The 19140-nt window shown below is 40.6% G+C and overlaps 1 protein-coding gene across 3 annotated transcripts in view; it reads right to left on the bottom strand.

Annotated features, from left to right (window-relative positions):
- The window catches only part of Arnt2 (aryl hydrocarbon receptor nuclear translocator 2), a 120493-nt gene that overhangs the window by 47946 nt on the left and 53407 nt on the right, over positions 1-19140 (bottom strand). For all 3 annotated transcript variants that reach the window (XM_076848743.2, XM_076848744.2, XM_076848745.2), the window contains exons 5-7: positions 17919-18021; positions 13739-13804; positions 13327-13412 (exon numbers count right to left, since the gene is read on the bottom strand). In XM_076848743.2, the coding sequence (XP_076704858.1) occupies positions 13327-13412; positions 13739-13804; positions 17919-18021 (255 nt within the window). The remainder of the gene's footprint in view (positions 1-13326; positions 13413-13738; positions 13805-17918; positions 18022-19140) is intronic.

Below are 19140 nucleotides of genomic sequence, written 5' to 3'. Positions count from 1 at the left end.
AGAGGAAAGCATGTACTGAGTCTTTTATTTAAGCGGACAAAACATTCTCTGTGATGCAAAACAGCACAAATAAAAGATAAATGTCAGGTTGGAAGAAAATATTTGTAACACATATAGTAATCGAAAGGCTAATATTCATAATGTTATAAAGACTTTACAGAAGGAAATAAGAAGGCAGGAATCACTCGAGTAAGAAAATGAGCAGACAATAAATAAGCAATTCACAGGAAATACAATGAATGCACCCAGAAGAAATGCTTGATTTCACCAGTAAAGAAAATTTAATTTAAATATGTCAACTTCTCCCCTCATTTCCACTCAGACTAATACAATTTACAAAATGAGGAAAATGAGTTCATAGGAGAGTGGAATAAGAGACATTCTTATCTTCCTTTGGGGGGTAATTTAATGGTAGCTACTACACCTTAAATTTGTCATCCTTATACCACATTTGAGATTATCTTTCATAAATACCAACATTCATGGATAAAGACTCATGTGGCAACTATATCAGCTGCAATATCTTTGGTAAGAGTCCCAAACTAAAGATAGCTTTCATGTTGCCCAGCTGGAGAATGAATGATTGATGGAATAATATGCAATTGTTTAAAAGAATGAAGTAGAACTATTGATACTGGTTTGGAAACGATATCCTGAAAAACTAAAAAGAAATCAGACTGTGTAGTAACAGACTACATGAGTTCCATTAAAAAAATAGAAAAGGCTCCACAATGAGAAGCCTTAGGGGGCTGTCAACTGGTTCTTGGGGGCAGGACAAGGGTAGAAAGTGAGGCTGTAGTTTTGGTTTTATAATCTTCAAAAAACTTTTAAAGTGGGTCAACAGGTTAGTTTTTATTTTGCAAGGTTTTCTACAGCTTCCAGATTTCATTAATGAGCAGGAGCTGTTCTTCTAATAGTTAAAAAAAAAGAAAAAAAAAAAAAAGAAAAAAAAAAGACTGAAAATAAAAGAAGGCCAGCATATGATACTTTGGTCCACAAAAATTTTCCTTCCTTACCCCTCATTCTCCAACAACATCAGAAACACAGGCATGACATGCTGAAATTCAGACTTCAGAGCCTTGCACCTGATTAGCAGGTGGAGGGGTACCACGCCTGAGGATAGCAGAGGGTTCACCCAAACATCTACCAGAGATGTACAGTTTTTCAAACACCCTGCCACTAAGTCATGAAATCAAAAGGCATCTTCTTTGGCCCAGCAGGGAGGTTGCAATGAGGATTTTCTGTCTAAACTTGGACTTGGAAGGTAGAGCTCCATTTCCAATAAATAGAAAACTGTAAACAGAGCACTGGCTACAGGGTTGTAACAATAGACACACTGAGGTTTAGTGGGGCATCAGAGGGATGGAATGAGGTCGCAGTGACAGCCCTGCCCTAGGCCTCTGTCTTCTCATCAGTAAAAAGAGGAGTGGGCCCTGAGGCCTCCTTGGCCCCTGCTCAGCACTCTGAGTCTGGGTTACCTTCACAAACAGGAGCCCTGCGATTTCAGTGGGAACATAGTGGGCCATTTCCTAAGGGAAGCAAAAAAGAAAGCATCCTTTCATCCTTCCTTGACTTACTGCCTTGAATAGTCTTTCCTCATTGCAAACAACTCCCAGTGTTCACTCCCCTCTCTCTCCTTTCCTGCCCACCTCTCCCTGACTACAGTCCATCCTACGGCCACTTTCATCTTGCCAAAGCACAACCTTGATAGTATTTGAACTCATTTTGAAAAACCTGAAAGGCTCCCCTTTGGTTGGCAATTTCACCACCATTCATTCCATTTGTGAAAAAGATTCTAGTGACTACTCCCTTACAAGCACATCTCAGGATCTGTTTTAGTTTAGCTATCAGCTCATCCAAGTAAGAATCTTAATGGTTAGGGGGGGTGCATGACAGAAAGGCAAATATATATGCTAGAAGAATAAAATGACTTTCTGCTCTAGGTTGCTAAAAGCATCTTCCTGTCTCCCCACACATACTGGCTACCACGAGGGCCATGTGGAAAGTGACCTGCAGCTTAAGCACTTGGAGCAAACAGGTGTTTGTGTCTATTGGAGAGACTTGGGAGAGGCCCGCACCACAGCTCTGGGGGTTGCTTCTCTATACAGGAAGGCACAAATTTTTATGTTAGAAATGATGGTGACAAGATTCTCTCTGGGTGTCAGAGACCTAGGCTGTCACTATGGAGAACTCAAAATGAACACACTCAGTGGCAAAACTGCCTCTAGAAAAGGATCCTTTAAAGGGAAATGGTCCCTGTGCTGGCACCAACTATGACAGAAGATACATCTATGAGGACAGTGTGGCTCCAACTCTGGGGTCACTAGAGTTGTCCTGACTCAGGAGTCCTGACTCTATCAGATACCAATGGCAAAAACCTTCAGACCCTCAAAGTTTCAGGAAATGATGAAGGTAGCAGTTATTAATCTGTGAAATGGGTATAACTGCAGTCCCCATTCCACAGTGCTACTGTGGGCATTCTATGAGGAAACGCACAAGAAGCGTTCAGCACAGTGCCTGACATCTGAGCGTCAATCATCCTGGTCTTGTTAGCCCAGTGAAGTGACCTTGTTGTACTTGGCATTGTACAGGAATTATGGCATGGCTGAGCTGGCTCCCTGGGCGGCTCAGTTCTGCCTGGTCTGGGCCATGATCAAGGACCCGGGATGCTGTGGAGCTGAGAATCAGAACTTTGTGGGGCTTTAGGTTCTCCCTCTTTAAGATCAGAGGGGCTGAGATGATACCGAGGTTCTCCTGAGCTCTGACATTCTGTGGGTCCAGACACGAGGTATGCATCTGATACTCTGCTATAGACCAGTGAATGAGGGCTGCTTCCTACTCTCAAGGAGTTTACCAGCTCGTGTGGGAAATGGAGACCCCGAGCATTATGATGCCATGTGATTAGTATTATAACAGAACACTGCTTCCAGGTGGGGCACACAGCCAAGGCTGGAGGCCAGGGTCGAGAGGAACACTGTCCAGAGGGAGCGCTTCCTGGAAGGAGCTGCAACACTTATCAAAGTGGTTTTTTAATATGAACAGGATAACTCCAGCTATCTTAGCAGGTTTTGATGATTCCCTAATTGGCTGCACAAGCTCATTTTGCCCTACATTACTTTATCTTCTTCTTGGATAGACTCTTCCCTCATGTCAGGACAAAATAAATCCTGACTAATATAAACAACACAAATGAAATATAACTGGAAACTGCTGTTTGGGATGAAACACAGTCCTGACCATAAATACTTCTTCATTTCTTACCAGGGATTGCATTAACCCTGTGCAAACATTTGGAAAGTTGGACTGCCCTTCAGTAACACTGGGCGGAGGCTGCCTGGGACTTACACCTTCATATGTGAATTAAGTCATTTTTGCATTTCACAAAACACAGGGGGAAGAGAACAACCATTTCCTGGCTGCAAGCAATTCAGGGCACTTGTTCACAGCTTACTTCCAAGGGGTTCCCTGAGGAACATTAGTAAGTTTCAGGGGGAAAAAAAGCTATTTTGGTAAAACACATTTGGGAAACATAGTTTTAACAAAGAAAAGTTTTCATCACTGTAGGATTCTCAGAGAATATAAGAAAAAACTTTGGAAGACAATTGCTAGCAGGGGGATACAGAGGGCAGTTCCCCAACTATATTGGCCATGAAATCTTTTTGATCTTGTAAGGTATTTTGAAAAATGCTGGCCTGCAGGTATTTTGCAGATCAAGATCCTGACTGGTGACCCTACAAAATGGATTCCCCCTGTTATCTCAGGCCAAGATCATGGCTCTGATGTCTGGAGAGGTCCTGAGCAGGAGACCTGGTGTTTATACCACAGAAAGGCTCAGGGCTGGAGAGCAGGGTTCTAGGCTGTGACTTGGTGGCCTCAATACAGAGAAGTAGCTTTTAGAGATTTTCAAGTGGTGGAAAAACAACACAGTATTCAATGAGCAAGCTGCAAGAAGTGCAGGGCTGTTACAGATGAGTTCGTGGCAGGGCTGAATTGTTGGGCATAGTGACAGCACTGGCCTGACCACAGCAGATTCTAGCCAAACACCAACATGACCTCAGGCCTTTGGTATGCTGTAGCCAACGCTTACTGAAAGTCTAGCAGCAAAGACAAGAAAAGCAAAGTGTCATCAGTGAGAAAAGCACACTAGGTGCTAGTAATAAGCCCCTTCCAGATCTGGAGGATCCCAGGGAGGTCACCAGCTTGGGGTGAGGCTCTTTTCCTTGAGCTCTCCTGTGCATACACACACCAGTTAATTGGACATTCTCCATAACTGTTACAAAAAGGACCAAGCAGATCCAGTGATGGCAACTGGAGAGGAATGTTTCTGTTTTATAGATGACTCCAGGTCAAAGTTAAATGTCTTCGAAACTGCAATGTGCTGGGTGGTGACAATGGGGTGTAGGTGATTCACACCTTTAGAATTTCAGTGTCCTTGGGATTCTGAAAACATCCCCTGAAATGTAAATTGTAACCTGTTATGGATGATTTTTAAAAAAATCAGTGCATGATAGTTTTACATAAAAATGGGATTTATTGTGATATGTGTGTGGCAATTTCTCACAAACACAACAACTGAAGGAATTGACAAGGGAACTATTGTCTTTGATACTCTCCTTTTCCTTTAATCACACTCAAGTATTTAAAACAAGAATTGTATAGTATGAACTTCTGTGAGGCTGAGAGGCTACTGTGTAGCAGAAAGGGCTCTGGAATGTATCAGAATCTACTATGACATTTACTTTTAACATGGAGTCAGTAGGCAGGAAGAAGAACCACAAATGCACAGTTAGCCATTCAGACCTAAGAAAACATGTTTACATGGGCTGTCAAAGAATCTGTTTAGCCCCTGTAGCAACATGAAATCTACCTCTGATGCTTACCTTTATAAAATTTTCAAGGTCAGTTTTAGATATTCACAGTGACTCTGGTTGGTTTCCATAACTCTTCATACTTCCTTACCAGGATTTTTGCTTGAACTTCCCAACCAAGTCATTGTTTATAATTAAGGAGCCTGAGCTCATGAGCAAGATGTGGCAGCCCTGTAAATTTACACTTAATTCAGTCGTTAAGTGAGTTGCAGACTGCTCCAATGCTCCAATTCCATGACCTTAGAGCAGGGTGAAATGCTATGACTTCATTTCAGCCCCCTCTAGGTCAGATTCCTTGGAAAGTGCATTCTAAAACCTCTGGATTCTATAAAACATCCTTCCATGTTGACTATTTCTTTTGTCTAGGCAAGAATTCCTCTCTCCTTCGATACCTTTCTTCTTTCTGTCCATCCATTCAGTCTTTCTGAATATAAACCGTGTGACAGTTCTGAGCTATGCACTAGGACAACAAGATGAACACATTGTGCCCCTGGGTCTTGAGGGATCTCAACACTAAGCATGGAACTGTGTTACATGTGCTAGGTATGTAGTTCTCAATCAAGAAGCAGAGTATTAATGGTCACAGAACAGGGTAGTGCCTATTAAGTATCTTGTAAGCATGCCATAGTCACTGTGTATGAAGGTAGTCTTGTTTTCTATCTTCACAGAAATGTAACCAATTAAAGATAAAAACAAAACCGAATACAAAACAAACAAACAAAAAGACACAACTTCTAAATTCAGTGTAAATCACTTAATCCAATTGTCTGGAATGTTCCTTTAGAAAATTCAGATTGATTTCTCAAAAATATGATTTTATCTGATTTTTAAAGTCATGCAAACATTTGGAAAAAGCAGAAATGAATAAAAAAGCAAAAAGAAAAAAAAATCTACAGAAATAACAGTGATTAATATACTATGTGTAAATCTTCAATGCATAGATTAATTCACCTATATTTTAAAAAATAAAATTGGGGCTTTAAAAACTACTTTTAAATACTTTTAAATACTTTGCTTTGCTTTTAGACATCTTTTAGAAGCATGCCCCCTAATAGTTGCCAAGTATTCTATCACACAGATGTTCCATGTCATTTTTGACCAACTCTCCCTCTTGGAATTAGAGGTTTTAACAATTATAGACAATGCCCTTAAACATAATACATTCACAGATCTGACTAATGCCTTAGAATACATTTCTAGAAGTGTAATCCTTCCATCTTAAGGAATGTATATTTTAAGGCATTTAATTTCAGCTGCCATATTACTCTACTGAAGATTTGTACTAATTAAGAGTCCTACTAGGTATACATATAAGTGCCCATTTTACTGAAACTTACCAACATTTTATCTTTTATAATTTTTGTCATTTGATGGGAAAGAGGGGATAGTATCAAATTGTTTTAACTTGCAGTTCTTATTAAGAGTAAGGTTAAAAATCTTCCCATATGCTTAGTGTGTGTGTATACATTATGAACATCATGTTTGTACCCTTTGCTCATTTGTCTCTATTGAGTTATAATCTGCCTTCCACTAACTTTTCCTTTTTGGTCTAAATTGTGCCTTCTGGAACTATCCTAAGTGAGATCAATTCCTCTTTCATATGACACCCCCTCAAATACTTGAAGACAGAAATCATGTCTCATTTTCTCCAACCTAAACACCTACCTCTAGCTGGCTCCTTCAATCGTTTCTCATGTGGCAGTGTTTCAAGGGCCACTGTGGAAAATTTAAGGCATATAAGCCCTACTCCCCTGTGACTGCCATCACTAACAGTCACAGTCATGTGCAACTTCAGGGGGACTTATCCTGAACCAGCTTTGCAGACTCTGGAATGTGACCATCCATCTGTGGTCCTGGCCTCAGCTTCCTTTCTCCCCCTCATCCACAAGGACACTGAGAGTGAATTTACAATGATCAGGGCCTTTCTCATGTGAGGTCACAGTCCTTGAGCTCAAATAAAGCAGTTAAGAAAGAGAGCATCTGGAGGTCAGAAACAGGAGGAGGAAGTTGCTTGGTATAATGAGAATAATGAACTAATTCAAATGAAGAAATCTTCAGTAAGAATGAGATGGTCACCTTGGTATGAGTCCTAAGAAGCAGAATTTGGCAGAACTGACCAGCACTATTATAAGCTTTCTCCCAGTGGCCTCTTCTGACCACAGACTCTAGCCACACTTTTCTGGAGTCTCCTGTAGTTACATGTGTGCCACCATGCCTGACTAAGCACTCCTTGGAGCACTGTGCCCTGTAGCCCTTAGAGTCTTGTCTAACAACGGCCATGCCAGGGTCCATCACATGTGCTGAGAAGACCAAACTGCTGGGAATCTACCTCCAAGGGCCCACGTCCATTTGCTCCTATTTTCCTCTCACCAAGCAACCTCCTAATACAAATCTAGTGTCTCAAGTACTTCAAAACCTGACGGGTCCCCTGTACATCACACAGGAGCATCCATGCCACTTACACAGAGACTCTCATGCCATTATTGATTGTAGCTGGTTAATACCTCAGCTTCTGAGAATTCCTTCATACTCCCTGGGTCTGATCAGTTCTATAGCAGTTTCCAGGCCATGTGTAGATCCACAAAGCTAAGGTCTCGGCTCTTAAGAGCTCCCTGTTCTTGAGACTAGCTGAGGCCTTCGGAAAACAACAGCCTGAATAATCTTGTGTATTATAATAATAATATTATAGTTGCTATGGTCTAAAAATGTCTTTAAAAAGTTCATGCGTTGGAAACACAACCCCCAGATTCCTACATTGATGATTCCTATTTTGTAGGTGGGGCCTTTAGGACATAATTAGAAAATGATTTCATAAGGGTGGGACCCCCATAATGGGAGCAGTGGCTTCAAAAGAAGAGAAACTCAAGCGCACAAGGTCTCACCATGTGATATTATCTTTCAGGTTATGATGCACCAAGAATGCCCTCACCAGTTGTGGCCCCTTGAACTTGGGCTTTCCAGTCTCTGAAACTGTGAGGAATAAATTTCATTTCTTTATAAATTATCTAGTTTGTAGTATTTGTTATAGCAATATAAAACAGACTAAAACAATGTTGGTATGGCAGGGGAAGGTCCCCACCCAATTCCTGCCACTATCTCTTTCCTAACCAACTTAAGGGGAAGGGAGAGGAGGATACATTTGTAAATGACCTGGCCCCGGGACGGGACACAAACCCACTAAAAGAGTGAGGTTTAATCATTAGATTATAGAACAATTAGAACACACCAACAGAGCTCTTATATAACAGTGGATTACAGATGAGGAGCTGCAAGGCATAGACTCTATTTAAAAAGGAGCTCTTAAGTACATATATAATGGCATAAATTGACGTGAACATACTTTATATACAGAGATACGAAAAAATGTGCTCTATATGTGTAATAAGTATTGTAATGAATTCTACTGTTGTCATGTATTTAAAAAATAATAAAATCAATGATAAAAAAAAAAAGATTAAATGGAAAAAAAAGGAGCTCTTGAGGAAATCCAAAGGCAGTAGGGGAGAAAAACAACATTGTGAGAAAAATTTATAGCTTCTAGCATTGATACTTACAACATTATAAACAGCCCAACTTTTAGCAAGATTAATATAAAACCTACACAAAAGGCCCATTTACCTTAGTAAATTACCTGATATATTTTGACTTGCAACAAAGAATCAGAAGTCACATTAAAAGGCAAGGAACAACAGTCTGAAGGGACAAAGAAAGAGTAAAAGCAGACTTGGATATGACAGTTTTTGAAAACCAGATGGGGAATTTAAAATAACCATGATTAGTAAACTAAGTACTCTAATGGGGAAAGTAGACAATATGTTAAGAAAAAATGGATAATGTAAGCAGAGATGGAGATTCTAAGAAATAATGATGATTGTCTACAGAGAAAATGAAGAATAACTTTGATAGACCCATCAGTATCCCAAACATGGCTGAGGGGGGAGGGCGAGGGGGGATAAAATCAGTTAACCTGAAATATTATCATTTTGAGGCTACCCAAACTAAAATACCAATAGGAAGGAAGAAAGAAAGAAATGAATGAATGAATATCTGAAACCTGTGATACAATTTCAAGTTTATAACATGCACAATTCGAAAACTTAAATTAAAAAGAGAAAAGGCAGAATAAATATTTAAAGAAATAGTGTCCAAGAATTTTCCCCAATTAATGACACCAAAGCACAGATCCAGGAAGCTTGGAGAACACCAAGCAGCATTAAAAGAATTCTACACTCACGTATACTGTTGAGAGCCACAGCCCAAGGGGCCCCAGCAAACTTCCAGCTGCCAGCAAACTTCCAGCTGCCAGCTGATGATTGGCTCACAGTGGCCCCAGCAAACTTCTAGCTGCCAACTGATTGGCTCCTCTGCGGTGATGCTCATTGGGCTGTTTCCCTGCCCTTTCAGACCACGGAGCTGCTCATTGGGGGACTTTTTTTTGGCTCCGCCTATGCGACCCAGCCACTCGGCCTCAAGAGCAGGAGGAGTGGGGGAGGTTGAGAGGCTTGTGGGAAGCCGGTGGTGGCAGTTGGGCTCTGAGAGTTTTTCCTGAGGAGCTGTGTGGTGTGGTGTGTGTGTTCTAAAAATAAAGTTCGTTTCTTTTGACAAGTGGCTCCTGAATTGTGCCCAGCCAGACTGCGGCATTGAGAACACCAAGCAGCATTAAAGGAATTCTACACTCAGGTATACCATAGTGAAGCTGCTGAAAACCAAATATAGGGAGAAAATCTTTTAAGAGCCAGGAAAAAACAACAACAACAACAACAACTCACACTACTAATCAGAGAACAACAAGAGTAAGAATTATGCTGACTTCTCATAAGCAACCATGTAAACAAGAAGAGAGTGGAGTGAAATATTTAAAATGTTGTAAGAAAGTCACTGCCAATATAGAATTCTATATCCAGTAAAATTTTCCATCAAATTCTAAGAAGAAAGCAAGCTTTCTACAAAGAACAAAACCAGAGATTTTATAACAGTAAACCTGCTCTGCAAGAAATATTAAAATAAGTTGTTCAGCCAGGCACTGTGGTGCATGTCTGTAATTCCAGTGACTCAGGAGGCTAGAAGACTGCAAGTTCAAAGCCAGTCTCAGAAACTTAGTGAGGCCCTCAGCAACTTAGCAAAATCCTGTTTCAAAAACAAAAACAAAGGGGTAGGGATATGGCTCAGTGGTCAAGTGCCCCTGGGTTAAACTAAAAAGCTTTTTAATAGAATAGGGAAACAATCAAGAATATGAAGAAAGAGCCTACAGAATGGGAGAAAATCTTTGCCACCTGCACCTTAGAGCATTAATCTCCTATAAAGAATTCAAAAAACTTAACACACACACATGCACACACATAACCCCCCCCAAAAAAACCAAACCAAAACAACAACAACAACAAAAAAAAAACCCAAATAACCTAATCAATAAATGGGCAAAGGAAGTGAACAGGCATTTCACAGAATAAGAAATACAATTGGTCAACAAATATATGAAAAAATATTCAACATCTCTAGCAGTTAGAGAAATACAAATTAAAATTTCACTTCACTCCAGTCAGAATGGCAATTATCAAGAACATAAGTAACAATTAATATTGGTGAGTATGTGGGGAAAAAGGTGCACTCACATATTGCTAGTGGGACAGCAAATTGGTGCAACCATTGTGGAAACTAGTATGGAGATCCTTCAGAAAACTTGGAATGGAATTACCATTTGACCCATTATCCCATTCCTTGGTATGCAAAGTACTTAACATCAGCATACCATAATGACACAGCCATATCAATGTTCATAGCAGCTCAATTCCCAGTAGCTAAACTATGGAACCAAACTAAGTACCTTTCAACAGATGAATGGATAAAGAAAATGTGGTATGTATACACAATGAAATATTACTCAGCCATAAAGAGAAATGAAATTATGGTATTTTCCAGTAAATAGATGAAACTGGAGACTGTCATGCAAAGTGAAATAAGCCAATCCCCCCAAAACCAAAAGCTGAATGTTCTCTGATATGCAGATGCTAACTCGCCATAAGAAGGGGATAGAGAAGAATAGAAGTTCATAGGATTAGACAAAAGAGAATAAAAGGAAGGGAGGGGAAATGTTCATATATGTTCCTATATGAATATATGACCAATGTAATTGTACATCATGTATAAGTAGAATTATGGGAAATTGTACCCCATGTATGTATTATATGTTAAAATACATTCTACTGTCATGTATAAGAAAAAGAACAAATAAATTTTAAAACTCCCAGCATAAATAAATAAATAGATAGATATATAAATAGATAAGTAAATAATTTTATCAGGAAGAAGGAAATGATGTAGGTTAGAGGCTCAGGTCTATATTAAGAAGGGAAGAAGAACAGTGGTGAGGAATAAATGAAAGTAAAATAAAACTTTTCATTTTTATTATTCTTAACTAATTTAATAGGTCTCTGTTCAAAGGAGCAATGGTAAAAATGTCCTGTGTGATGATAAAGACAAGTGAAGGGGATGAAAGCAACATCATCAGGGATGAGAAGGGGCAGGGTGCTCTGTTAGTAGGTGTTTGTGTTACCATGAATCATAACATTATTTGAATGTGGATTCATATTAATTATAAATGTGTACTTCAAACTTGGGACAAATAATGAAAACATTTTGAAAGCAATATAACATGTTAAGAGGAAAGAAAATGAAATACAAAATGCTCCAAGAAAAGGCAGGAAAAGCGGGGGGTGGGGGGAGAAACAAAGAACAAATGTAATGAACAGGAAACATGGCAACTATTAATGAAACTATATAAATAATCATGTTAAATGTGATGGTCTAAATACACCAGTCAAAAGGCAGATTGTGAGAGTGGATAAAAAAAATTAGATACAAGTATATACTGTTTATAAGAAACCCATTTAAATATAAAAACACACTTAGGTTGACTCTAATCAAAAGAAAGTTGGAGAAACTATATTGATTTCAGGCAAAGTAGAATTGAGAGCAAGGAAAAGTACAGTGATGGAGAAGGGCATTACATAAAAGGGGAAAAATTTTCCCCAAATACGTAATAATCCTTGGTATATGTGCACCAAAAAAACAGAGCATCCAAATATGTGAGGCAAAAACTGATAGAATACAAGAAGAAATAAGCAAATATTCTATCACAATTGGAGACTTCAACACTCTTCTTTCAATAACTCATAAATCAAGCAGGAAAAAAAAAAATCAATCTGGATATAGTTGCCCTTAACAGCACTATCAATCAACTTGATGCAATTGACATTTAGAAAACATTCCATCCAACAACTACAGAATATACATTGTTCTCAAGCTAAATGAACCATTCACTGAAGTGTACTGTACACAGTACACATGGTCTGACTTGTTGGGCTGGGTGTATAGTTCAGTGGTAGAGTATTTGTTTAACATGCATAAGACTCTTGGTTTGATCCCAGCAGCCCACCATCATATACAGTGTATCAAGATACAATTCATATACCAAAAAATTTACCACCTTAAAGTGTACAATTCAGTAGTTTTTAGTATATTTACAAAGTTGTGAAACTATCACTACTATCTAATTTTAGAACACTTCTAGTACTACCCCCCGCCAAACTACTGTGCCGTTTCACAGTCATGCCTTGTCTTTTCTCCCTGAAATCTACTTTCTATCTTGATCAATTTGCCTGTTTTGGACATTTTGGTTTAAGTGAGATCATATAACATGTGGCCTTTTTGTTTAGACCTTTCACTTAGCATGATAATTTCAAAGTTTGTTAACAAACCACGTATCAGTACATCACTGCTTTTCATGGCTGTTTTGTATTTCATTGTAGGATAGACCATATTTTATTTATCTACCTATCTGTTAGCACACATTCAAATCTTTCCATTGTTTTGAACATTATGATGCTGCTGCTGCTATGAACACTCACGTATACATTTCTTTGAAGACATAGGTCTTCAATTCTTTTGGACTGATATCTAGGAGTGAAACTGCTGAATCATCTGGTTAATTCTGTTTACCATTTTGAGGAACTGTCAGACTCTTTTTCCAAGTGGCTGGACCATTTTACATTCTCACCAACAATGTACAAGGGTCCAATTACTCTACATCCACACCAATTGTTATTAACTTTTATTTTAATCATCCTAATGAGTGTAAGAGTACTCTTGGGTTTTGATTTGCACTTTTCTGATGACTTGGAATTCAATTTGCCACTCTTGACTTTACGAAGGCTGTGGGTGACAGAACCTAGAAATGAGTTGTAATGGCTCTCTCTGATGACTTCTGTAGAATGAGCTCTTTCTGGAAATCTCTGTTTCAGATAGCAGTTTTTTTTTTTCCAGTGACAAAGACCACTATATTCTAACTACAAAGGAGAATAAGATTGTCCTGCCTCTGCCTCTAAGAATATGTTCCTCTCAGGATACCATGTTAATGGTAGTGAATACACACTTGGATTACATTTGCAGCTAAGCTCACCTGCTGGTGGCCAAGCCTTTATGTATCCTGTGCAGTGGACCACTGCATACTGGGCTTCTCCTTCTTTTACAGGGCCAAGGCCATTCCTAAAGAAAGAACATTTGTGAAATTATTGTTAACACATGTGAGTGAGGCAAGGGTGTCAATGACTGCTTTGGCATCTAAGCTATTGGGTTCCCTTGACTATCTTTATGACGTTGAATCTCAACTTCCCACCACCCTCTTTTCCCTCCTTCTGTGTGGTATGATAGTTCCAAATGAATTCCACCAACTCCCACTTCACATTTCAGCCACTGTCTCTTGGTCCTCTCTGTACTCAGACCTCTTTTAAAGCTGGGCTACTCCTCAGCTTAGGGTATTGAAACTATCTGCCAGAACAACCTCAATATATACATTAGAAAGGGATACTGACCTGAATCTTTTCCTCATGGTGGTTATTCTGTTAAGAGGAAGGTGGTCCAAAGGAGCATTTCCACATCTAAGATTTGATAAATGTGTTAGAATGAGTGAAGACCCAAATATGTTTTTAAAGAATATAATGCTGCTGTCAAATACATGGCCCTCAATTGACACATATATTTACTCAGATGAAACCTGTGACCAGTTTCCTTCCAAAGAGGAGAAGCAGGCTAGCATGCCTTTGGATTTTTGATTGTCACCAGAGGAAGGAGAGTGTGACTCACTTTGCAATATACATGGAAAGAGTTTCAGGGCCCAACCCGGAGTTAGAAACCTGTAAAAAAAAACTCTTGGAGAAACACAGCCATGCTAAGTTCCACCAGATCACTGCAGTGGAACCGGGTGGCTTCAAGGAAAATGAGAGAAGTGGGTGATGACAGTAGCAGTATCTCTTTAGCCCTGAGCAGACACAGCAACTGGAAACAGATGTTGCCAGTTGATGAACAGTAGCATCTTCTCAGGCTTTAGCATCACAGCTGTAGAAACTCTCTCTTCTTCCCTGTAATGTTTTGGCTCTAACTACACAGCTGGAAGCCTGCTGAGGCAGGGGTGAGTGAGAGCGAGGGGCCAACAGGTATAGTATCAGGTCTTTGTATGGGTCCCTGTCTGGGAGCCAGGAGATGTGAGGCATCACACTGCCCACTCTGGTAGGTCCTTTCCTGCCTCCCTTCTCTATAATCCTCTCAATATCTAGGCATCAAACATCCAAGGCCTGGACTGTGGCCAGGTTCTGACCACTGCTTGGCATACTCACTCGATACATGCACTTACACTTCCCAACCACATGGCAATTAACATCCTGATGTCTTAATTTTCAACATAGCAAAGATGAGAGCCCAATTATACTCTGAGACCTTGGACAGCTGCCAGCATTAATGTGGCTTTCACAGCAGGATCAATCCATGACAGTGCTGCCCAGGGATGCCAGCATGGTCCTCTGCCCTTTACTGGTAGACTTTGCCCTGTGTCTTGCTGAAATTAAGTTGTTTTATTTGGAGGAGAAATTATACTTCAGAAAACAGCAATGCAGCCTACTTCTCAAGTCCATCCAGGCAGTATAGCCTGGCACTTCAAAAAGCACCCAGAGGCATGCCAGGGCAGGCAGGGGACTGTAGGAATCTGGTTGAAAGGGCATTGGTAATGGCATTACAGTCTACTTCTCAGGTCCATCCAGGCAGTATAGCCTGGAACTTCAAAAAGCACCCAGAGGCATGCCAGGGCAGGCAGGGGACTGTAGGAATCTGGTTGAAAGGGCATTGGTAATGGCATTACGGGCTACTAAGACAAATGGCACACTATGGTACTTCCAAGCAATTAATTCAGAAGGGCATTGCTTGGATGATGCATTGAAGAATTTATATTTCTAGCTGTGTGTGATGGCACAGGACTGAAATTCCAGTCATTCAGGAGGCTGAGGAAGGAGGATCACAAGTTTGAGGCCAGATCAGCAACTTGGCAAGACCCTCGGCAACTTAGCAAGACAATATCTGAAAATAAAAAGTAAAACGGGTTGGGGATGTAGCTCAGTGGTAGTGTCTCTGGGTTCAATCCCCAGTACAAAAAAAAGAAAAACTATTTAATTCTTTTAAAGCATCTATCGTATGGAACTTCATGGTACCCACCAAATGTGCAAGTGGCAAGTCCTGGTTCCAGCAGCAAAGAATTGGATAAGAATGACATTAGTGAGGGCTCCATGGTGCCAGACCTGAGAATTAGAATATCCCCAGGGTCAGGCAGCTTGATGGGGAGGATGGGTGCTCAGATAGTACAGGGATGGGGGGCTAACCCAGGATGGGCGTAGAATCAGGCAGTCTTGTCAGAAGAGGTGCTAAGGAAGAGCCTGCTCACGAGATTGTGTACCAGGGATGGCTGGGTCGGTGTCTACTCTGGAGGAGGCAGCCAAGATCAGCCTTGCTTACCTGCTTACAGCTCCAGCTCCTGCTGTTTCTCCTTCTATTATTTAGAAATCATTGGCAGAATTTGGCAGTCTTTCTCCAGAAATTTCCTTGGCTCTCTTTTGTCCCCAACCTGCCTCAGTGCCCCCAAGTCTCCTTTGTGGGCTCTCCTTTACCTCCCTGGTGTAGGAGTGCACAGGAACAGTCCCCTGATCTCCTGTCAACACACACTTTCCAGGTGACCTCATGCCATTTTATTCTTGTGGCTTCCAATATCATCTCGAAAATCCCCAAGCACATTATCTTCAGCTCCTCCTTTGGATTCCAGAATTACATGTCCAACTGCCTAGTCATCTTCTCCATTTAGCTGTCTGACATGCATCTTGATCTTTCAAGGGCTGACATTTTCCCTCTGTCCAAAACCAGCTCCCCTAACTGTCTCTTCCATCTTAGTAAATGGCAGCTCCATTTTTCCACTTGGCAGGTAAACATTTCAGACTTCTCTCATATTCTCATAATTTACCTGCAGTCTGGCTCTATCTCTAAAATATGTTCAAAGCTGAGCACTGCTTACTACAATCACTATTCTCAACTGAATCATTACAGTAGTCTCTGCTTCTAGCCTTCTCCCCTGCAGGCTTATTCTCCACATAAAGCCAGAGCAATTTTTAAAATGTCATTCAGAACATTTGACTCTTATACTCAAACTCTAATAACCTCCCATCTCATTTAGAGTCAAAGCTAAAATCTTTTGATATCAACATGACCCAACATCTGCCATCTCTCATCATGACTATCCCCTATTACCTACTTCTGACATAGTAATCTCCTTAGTGTTCCTTGAACATGCAAGAATAATATAGCTTCAGTGTGTTTGCATGGGCTTAGCCCTCTATCAGTTGTCCTCTTTGCCCAGATATTCCATGTCTTATTCATTCACTTTCTTTGGGTCCCTACTCAAATGTTACCTGATCAATAAGGCCTGTCCCTACTCACCCTATACAACAGGTAGACTAGCAAGGCCTACTATTTCCACTCCCCAAATTTGCCTTTTTTCCGCCATTATGTTGATGGTGTTTTTTTACCACCATCTGACACATATACTACTAACATGGTTCTTTTGTCTATTGGGTATCATTCCCATGAAAATAAGTATTATGCAGGTCCATATGCTTTAGTTAACACTGGCTTCCCATACCATGAGAAGCTCCAGCATAGGGTGTCCCTCTGCATAAATTTGTTGGATGAATGAATGAATGAATGGCATCAGCATCACACTCATTAATTATAAGTAATCTAGAGATGACTTATGCATGAGAGGATACAGGCAGATTAAATGCAAATACTATATATGGTATTTGAAATATGGGTCTTGAGCTTCTGTGGATTATGGTATTGGTAAGTGGTCCTGGAACCAACTGCCATGAACATGAGGGATAACAGCATGTACAGAACATTCTGAAAGATGTCAGAGAGGCGCAAAGAGGTATAAATCAAAGCTTTTGTCTTCAGGGCATATAACTGATTTATAAAGCTAAGATATTTAAACATAGAGTATCAATCAACAATTTGACAGATATATTAGAGATCAATAAAAACGTATGAGTTGTCACAGGAGATATAAGAGAAACTGGGGAGTTGATGGTTTTAATATACATATTGAGAAATATGGAACCTTGGAGAGGCTGGATTTGAGAAGGATCATGAAGAATGGGTAGAAAGTTAAAACATACAGGCAAGAGGGGTCATGAATCTAAGAAGAGGCAGAAGATAGTAAAAAACCAGACAAAGAGGGATACAACACAGATCAGGGAGTCATCTGTATATTCCTGGGCTCAGGAGGAGAAGATGAAGTCATTGAAAGGAAACCAAATCAGTACGTATGACCTTTGCAGAATTAATCAAGGGCTTTTTTTTTTTTTTTTTTTTTTTTTTTCCCTTTTTGGGACTGGGGATTGAACCTAGGGCTATTTACCACTGCATCACATGCCCAGCCCTTTTTATATTTCATTTTGAGACAGGGTCTCACTAAGTTGCTTAAGTCCTCACTAAGTTGCTTAAGTCCTCCCTAAGTTGCTGAGGTTGGCTTTGAACTCACTATCCTCCTGCCTCAGCCTTCCAAGTTGCTGGGATTACAGGTGTGCAACACTGTTCCTGGTGATTAATCAAGAGTTTTAATGGTAGATCAGAAAGGAGCAAAACCACCACAGTGATAGCCCTCTGTTGCCCCAAACGGACCTCATTCTGCAGATGAAGGAGCGCCGTGAGCCCATGCACATCCTCATGGATGACTGCTGCCCTTCCTTCTTGACTGTCCCTGTCTTCAGGTCCAGGATCCGGCCTAAGAGAAAGAGAAGGACATTGGTGTCAGCCTCAGCCTTAGATTGGGAGATGGAGGAGGAGAGGTAGGGAAGAGTGTTCTCCAAAGCTCTGCCAATGAGGACAAGTGGGGCTGCACAAATTGTTTGTTTCTTGGAATTCCCAACATTCTTTGGCAGGAAACTCAGAGCGATGAAATCCACATACTTTAAAATGCCTTGTTTTCTTCAGAACAATCTACACTTCGCCATTTCTGCTGTCAGATTCCATAGTCTCAAGTCACTCCAGTTTGGCTGTCTCCTCCACCTCTCCATGGAAACTCATTTGCCAAGGTCACCAATGACTTCCTCATTGCTAAATGTAATATGCACTTTCCCAACTGCCTTGCTGAGCTCTACACAACTATCATACTGATCCCTTTCCAAAAATTTTGCCATCTCTTGCCTTCCTGCACAGCACTCTCTGTTAATTCCCTGTGTGCTCTTTTGCTCTCAGCCACCTTTTCTTCTCATACATCAGTACCCTGTACAATTTTATTCACTCCAAGGTTTTGGTGGTCACTTCTGGAGACTGGTGAGCCCACGTCTACACCTCTAGCAACAAACATCCATCTCCTTTGTTGGTTAGACCTAGACCACTGGAATCTGACTGTATACTTCAAAGGCAGTTTCACCCACTTCTCTAAAACACACCCTGAACATCAGCAATAACATTGCCATCAACATGGAAATTTGAGTCCGAAATCTAGTTGCCTTCACTGAGTATCTTATCTCTCACTGCTGCATACAATCTGTTCCTCCACCTCCCCTGCCTCCATCACCCACCTGTTCCCCTCTCAGAGGAGAAAGTGTTGTATCTCAGGGTATTCTCCACACCCCAGTGGGGTTTTATTCCATTCCCAACCTCTTTCCACTCAGTTATTTCTAGCTTCTCCATTCCCTACTGTATATTTTCTCCACTATCTAAACATCATCACATCTCTTTCATTTTAGGGAGAAAAGCAAACATAAATATATGATGACCATGAAGTTCCTGCCTTCCTTCTCCATCTGCAGTTAGAGCATTCCATCCAAGTCACCATGGGCACCTCCACTCCTCTCGAAGGCTCAGCTCACTGCAATCTGCCTTCATTCACTACAGT

The sequence above is a fragment of the Callospermophilus lateralis genome, chromosome 3, assembly GCF_048772815.1.
Source record: "Callospermophilus lateralis isolate mCalLat2 chromosome 3, mCalLat2.hap1, whole genome shotgun sequence".
Taxonomy (NCBI): domain Eukaryota; kingdom Metazoa; phylum Chordata; class Mammalia; order Rodentia; family Sciuridae; genus Callospermophilus; species Callospermophilus lateralis.
Note: the sequence above shows the minus strand (reverse complement) of the source record. Positions and strands in the feature narration are given on the sequence as shown.